The 6000-nt window shown below is 60.4% G+C and overlaps 1 protein-coding gene across 3 annotated transcripts; it reads right to left on the bottom strand.

Moving 5' to 3' along the window:
* Positions 1 to 895: 895 nt before the first annotated feature.
* Positions 896 to 4784, bottom strand: Tmem121 (transmembrane protein 121). 3 transcript variants are annotated; one of them, XM_051196724.1, is made up of 2 exons: positions 4637 to 4784; positions 896 to 2572 (listed from the first exon to the last, which is right to left on the bottom strand). In XM_051196724.1, the coding sequence occupies exon 2, from the start codon at positions 2396 to 2398 to the stop codon at positions 1442 to 1444; it is 957 nt and encodes a 318-aa protein (XP_051052681.1). In that variant the 5' UTR covers positions 2399 to 2572; positions 4637 to 4784; the 3' UTR covers positions 896 to 1441. The 3 variants fall into 3 exon arrangements, with proteins under 3 accessions (XP_051052681.1, XP_051052683.1, XP_051052682.1); XM_051196726.1 differs by having other exon boundaries at positions 4564 to 4680; XM_051196725.1 differs by lacking the exon at positions 4637 to 4784 and adding an exon at positions 4320 to 4557.
* Between the last annotated feature and the right edge of the window lie 1216 nt (positions 4785 to 6000).

The following is a 6000-nucleotide window of genomic DNA, read 5'->3' as shown; positions in this document are numbered from 1 at the left end:
ACAGGGTCACAATTTTGTACCATAGGCCTCCACACTCACAGCTTGTCAGTAGGTTGCAGTGTCCTGGGGTGTGGAACCCAGGGCCAAGGCTTTCAGGGTGCTCATCGGGCACTGCAGGTGGGGGATGTGTGGAAGCCACAGAGGCACTGGCCACACCCCACCAAGTGAGGGTGTCTCCTAGGACAGCTGCTTGCAAAACAGGTGACTCTCTAAATCCAGACTCAGAGAAGCAGCTCTCTGGGTAGGGGAGGGACATCCAGAGATGGGCACAGGGAATGGACACTCCTGGATCCACACCCCTCTACAACAGGTCAGACTGGACAGCAGAGCTCCTACGAGGAATCACAAGGATGTAAATCAATATGAGGCTCAGGCAATGCGGTGAGCACAGGCCTGGTCAGCCATGGGTCTGCATGGCACTGCAGACGCCAGGCCAGGAAGATATGCAGCCCCTCCCCCTTACAGGTAAGGCCCCTCCCCAGATGCCACAGAGACCTCCTAGACCTGGTGAATTCAGTCACCAGAGATTTGGGGAGGACATCAAGGCCTGTGCACTGGGCCAGGGCACTGCGGGACTGGCCAGGATCTGGGGCAGAGCCAGGCTGGGGTGACATGAAGCCAGACAGCTCTTCTGGCTGAGGCTGCATGCAGCTTCAACTTGGGAACAGAGGTGCCATCTGATCCCGTTTGACACTGACGGTCATGAGCCCAAGTCATCCCCAGACAGAGGATGTTTGTGCGGGAAGGGGATGGAGATGGGGACGCTTCTGAACCTGAGTGGGAAGGGCGGGGACATGAGGCCTGGGTAACTGTGGACATTGGGGAATTGGCGGCAGGGGAGATCAGGGTACCTCAGTCAGAGCAGAGACTCTGAGAGAAGTGTGTCTGTGACTCGGGGCCACAGTGGACCCCACCCAGGAACTTCTGAGAGCCTCCTGAAGAAGAGACCCAGAAGTTTGCTCCAGAAGTACCTGGCTACCCCGTGGGTGCCAGCCCTCGCCAGTCCTTGCCACTCTGCCCAGCTCTTAGGCAGAGGACTCGTGAAACAGAAAAAACAGTCAGGCTCTGAGTACAAAACTGTAAACACAAGTCTTTAAAATGACAGAGGCCCCAAACTCTGAGCAAGAGGCTCCTACCATAGGGCCAGATCTTCTGGACCACTGCCCTCCCTCCCCACCCCCAGACAGTGGGGGGTTGAGGCATCTCCACTTGGGACCAGGCCTCACCAACTGCCGTGTGCATCGAGGTGAGCCAGTGGAGTGGAAGCTGAAGGTCCGTGGTCCGAGAGATTCCTGAGATGAAGAAGCAGACGCGGCCCCGGAACCCCAGGCACTGCTCAGGTACTCACAGCACCTGTCCCTAATGGGAGCCTGCCCCATCCCATCCCATGCAAACCGCGCGCAGCTAGTCCAGCGTCTGTGCGGCCCGCAAGGGGGGGCTGTCACGTGTCCAACGCATCACGAGTGGGTGATGGCCCGTGGGGGCGCACTGGCGGACCATGCAGTGGTGGAGGCGGCGGCACCGAGTTGCGCTGGGAAGGCGGTGGCTGCAGCTCAAGCGCAAGCGCAGGTGGTGGAAAGTCGCGAACCTGGCGACGGTACTCGAGGAACGTGCAGGCCTTTGTGGCCAGCGCCACCACGTTCTTGCCCACGAAGATGGCTGAGACTCGGCTATCTCGGAAGAGAGCCATGTTGGCGGCACGGGCCAGCACAGCCACCACGTTGACTGTGGCGAGGCTGAGCACCGGGTACAGCATCATCTTCTGCGGTGCGATGTGCTCCCCTTGCATGCTGACCTCGCTGAGCGCCACGCAGGGCAGCACCAGCAGCAGCATGTAGCAATAGAAAAAGGTGAGGCCTTCGGCCCACAGAGGCAACCCGGTGCGCGGAGGCTCCCAGAGGTTGGCCTGCATGTCCAACAGATCCAGCAGATCTAAAGCCACCCAGAAGAGGCGGCCGCGAAGGTCTTCGCGCTTTCGGAAGGTGCGTACATACTCCATGCGGTCTAGTGCCACAAGCAACAAGAACAGGCCTGGCACGCACACGGACAGCAACAGCGTCAGTGCCTTGCGAGCCACAGGGTCGGCCGCTCCACGCCGCGCTGCCTTGTAGTTCTGAAAGATGAAATACAGCTTGATCTCCAGCACGAAGATATAGAGGAACCAGAGGATCATAGCGTAGCCACGCTTGGCCGTGCGCACCTCGGCACCCACCCACACGGCCACGTAGCGCAGCACCAACAGGAAGCACACATCGCCTACCAACACGATTATGCACACGCCGATCTTGCGCGGGCCCTGGTTCTGCTCCACCAGGTATGCGTCCATGACTGCCATACTGCCCATGATCACCAGCGTGGTCAGGCACACGTGGCGCCGGTCCGGAGGCGGCAGCACCATGGTCAGCGGCCCGGGCTCTGCCCTGGCGCGCGCGCAGTCCCCACGCAAAGCGGGACTGTGTCCCAGAGCAGCGTCCGCGACACTCAACCCTCCGGCATGGCGCAGCGCAGCCGGGCGCGGGGTTTGTCCAGCTGCCCGGAGCGCGCTGCCGCTCCTGGCCGGCGAGCTCAAAACCTGAGAAAGACCAGAGACAAGTCAGATTGTACTGTACAGCTGGTAGGGCTGGGGTTAGTAGGGAGCACCACAGCCTCCCCAGGCCTGCGCGGGGTGCTGTCCCCACGCCGGGTGCAGGAAGCCTCCTTGAACGCACGCACGCGCCGCTGATAGCACCCGAGACCCGGAGCCAGGAAACGGGGCCTCCAGAGGGCGCTGCAGCCCCACCTGAGGGACCGATCTCATTCCCGCCACCGCCAGGAAGGAAATGGAACGGAAGTGGTCCCCCAATTAACACACACACACACACACACACACACACACACACACACACACACACACACACACACACACGCCGCATTCTAAAATCCCGGTGATTTGTCGCGGCTGGACCCACAGCTCCATCTCTCCTGGCTCTGACAGCCTGGATCACAACGCCCAGACCTGCGGCTTTAGGCCGCTTGTTTGGAGGTCGTGGGCATCCTTTCCTGGTGCTGACCTGTACTAGGCACACAAGGAGAACTGGAGACCCAGGTCCCACCCTGGAGACAAGGCACTGAGCAAGTTTTTCGGTCCTAGATGGACAGTCATCCAAGTCCTGAGAAGCCCATCCTACAAGCCCCTCCTGCTTCCTGGGACTGCCTTACACCACCACCCTCCCCTTTTCCTCTACCCTCAACTCAGTCTCTCCCCTTCCTGAGGCTATCTAGGACAAAGCAGACCATTATCATCCCTGACCCAGCACTGCTAACCATCGCCCGGAGAAGTTCTCCTGACCACACCTCCTGCTGAATCTGAATCATCGCCTATCTGAACCAGCACACCTGCACTCCCTCAGGTCGGTCGGTGGGCTTCTGCTGCTGGCTTCCCTCCACCTTCAGGGCTGTGGCAGGACTGTCTCTTCCTAAGTCCCTAGCACTGGCTGGCAGTCTGTGGTACCCAGATTGTGAATCCTGGCAGCCTTCACCTATCCGGCCAAAAGTCACTCTCAGTCAGGGCTCTCCTCTCCCCTCCTCAACACCTGGCATGAGGGCTCTGTTTACTGTCCTGTCTAGACAAAGATGCGCTCAACCTGGTGACGCCACAGTCACCCTCAAACTCCATGATCCCTTCCTCATCTCAGCTTTTGCTGCTCTATTCGCCCCTTGGGCTCTCGCAGCTACACCACAGCTTTAAAGGGTGTTCAGGGAGTCGTCTGCCCACACCAGGACTCCAAGGAGCCACACACTGCTGCTACTCAGGTACACGCTCCGTTTCCACGCCCACTGGTAGGTAACCACTCCTCTCCCAGGAGCACAGGCTGGGCCCACTCCTGACCACCGGGAACTCCATTTGGCTACAGCCAGACACTGAGAATTTCCTTGCTCTTAGCGATCCGTCCACGCCAAAGAGTCTCTGATGGCTAATCCTTTCTCCCAGTCATCTTCAGGCCATCACTCCTTTGCTCAGTCACTGTCAAATGCCAAACGCCACGAGCAAACGGCTTTAAACTAATAATGGACAGCCCCCCCCCCAACCCCTGGGAGTGTCCTGGCCTCCAGAAAGCCAGAACCCAAGCCCGGCGTCCCCTCCCCCACACTCTGTCCTAGCCATGTTCCCAGGGACTAAGGCCAAGTCCACCTCCCCTGGGTGTCTTAAGCCAGGCCCAAACGCCCGTCCCTACCAAGCCTGTCCACTGCTCAAACATCACACACAGATTCAGGGCCTCCAAGCTCTAAAATGCCTGCCTGTCCATCAGCTTTGCAAGGACCCCCTACTCGCTTGGTACCTCCGAAGGAGGGGCTGAGGCAAAGAATGTTCCTCCCTCCTCGACCCCGGAGAGAAGGGTCTAACAGCTCCCAGCAGGTTGCGTCTCATTTTGTCTTTTCCCTTTAAAGGTTTCCCCAGTGGTGCCTGGGCCTGGTTCCGCCGCCATGCAGCTGCCCCTGCCCATCCCACGGCCTGCAGCCTGGGGGCGGGATAGTACAGGCCCAGCTGGCAACCACTGCCGCGCCGCTGCAGCCGCCGCCTACCACCCAGCTCCCCCGACCCGGTCGGCCCAGGAGCCCGCCTCCTGCTGCCCCGCCGTTAGCATCCCGCGCCTACCCGGCCGGCCAGATGCAGCGCGCCGGCCGGCCCCGCCGAGCCTCAGCGCGGGGCCCAGGCGCTCAGTGCTGCGCTCCGCCCCTCCGCCGCGGGCACCGCCTCCGGCCGAGGCCCCGCCCCGCGCCCCCCCGGGACGCCCAGACCCTAGCCAAGAGCGGACCCAGGTCCTAGGGCCGTTGCTTAGTACGGGTTGCCATGACGACAGTTTTGCGCAGCTCCTGTCCCCATGACAGGTGGCACTAGGTGCCAGACAACCTGGCATCCACCCCAGACCCCGTGGCCTGTCCACTTGGCCTCAGCACACAGCAAAAATGCATCAGCTAGATCTCATCAGCCTCCCTCGCACCCTGAAATCCCTCTGTAGCCCTCCAATCTCTGCTCACCTACAGCAGGCAGGCCGCTGGACCCAAACCCGCAGAGGTGGCCGGACAGGGGCGGGGCTCATTGCCCTGCTAGCACTAGCCGCGTTTTTACCTCTGTCCAGACCTCCCCTCCGGGCCAGTGGCCCGCAAAGACACGTGTCAGGGCCTAGATCATAGCCTTAGAGTTGTATGCTCCGTGGGGTAAATCCAAACTGCGGGGCTGCCAGAAGAAGGGCCAGTTGGGAGAGCTCTCTCCAGGTCCTGGCCTCCCTGAGAGTCCCATCCCTGACCTGACATGCTGATAGCAGGACTCCCCAGTCGCTGGAGGAGGACACACGGAGACTTACTGGTTACCTACACTCCCTGCCGAACACCACGCACTGCAGGGTCTCTCTGTCCAGCGCTGAGGACGAGAAGGTGTGGAGCTGCGTTTCCTTGGTACTTGTCAGCACCCGCCCAGTGGCCAACCAACCCACTCTCTCCTTCTAAGGAGAAGAGGTCCTACATCTAGCAATGAACCATTCATATCTCCTCAGCCTCAGAGATCAGAGGGCTGGACATCAGGGTCAGGCCACACACTGCAAGGAGAGAGGAGATAGCGGTTCTGAGCCCTGGGCCTAGGAACAAGGCTGCCTGCCTGGCAGACTCAAGCTAGGCTGAGAGGGGTTAGTGGGAGGAGAGGGGCAGGCAGCCCGAGTCAGTCCTGTGCGGTGTCCTTTACTTCCTCTCATCCATGGTTAACCCAACCCTCAGCTAAGATCTGCAAGCTTGCCTCAGTGCCCTGTGTCTCGTCCCAGCACCCTCAGACCTATGGCCAGATGACCTGATGTGGGAAAAGGGGCGAGCGACTCTGCGGCTGTGTTCGTGGTCGGAACCACAGAAAGAGACATCACCCTGGACCATACGGGGGCCCAGAGTCTTTACAAAGGGCCTTAAGAGAGAAAGGCTGTCAAGGAGATGAGACAGGCTGATAGACTTCCTAGGGGAGGCCTTACCCTCTCC

This window comes from Phodopus roborovskii, unplaced genomic scaffold, assembly GCF_943737965.1.
Source record: "Phodopus roborovskii unplaced genomic scaffold, PHOROB, whole genome shotgun sequence".
Lineage (NCBI taxonomy): Eukaryota > Metazoa > Chordata > Mammalia > Rodentia > Cricetidae > Phodopus > Phodopus roborovskii.
This window is presented reverse-complemented; position numbering and strand designations above follow the sequence as displayed.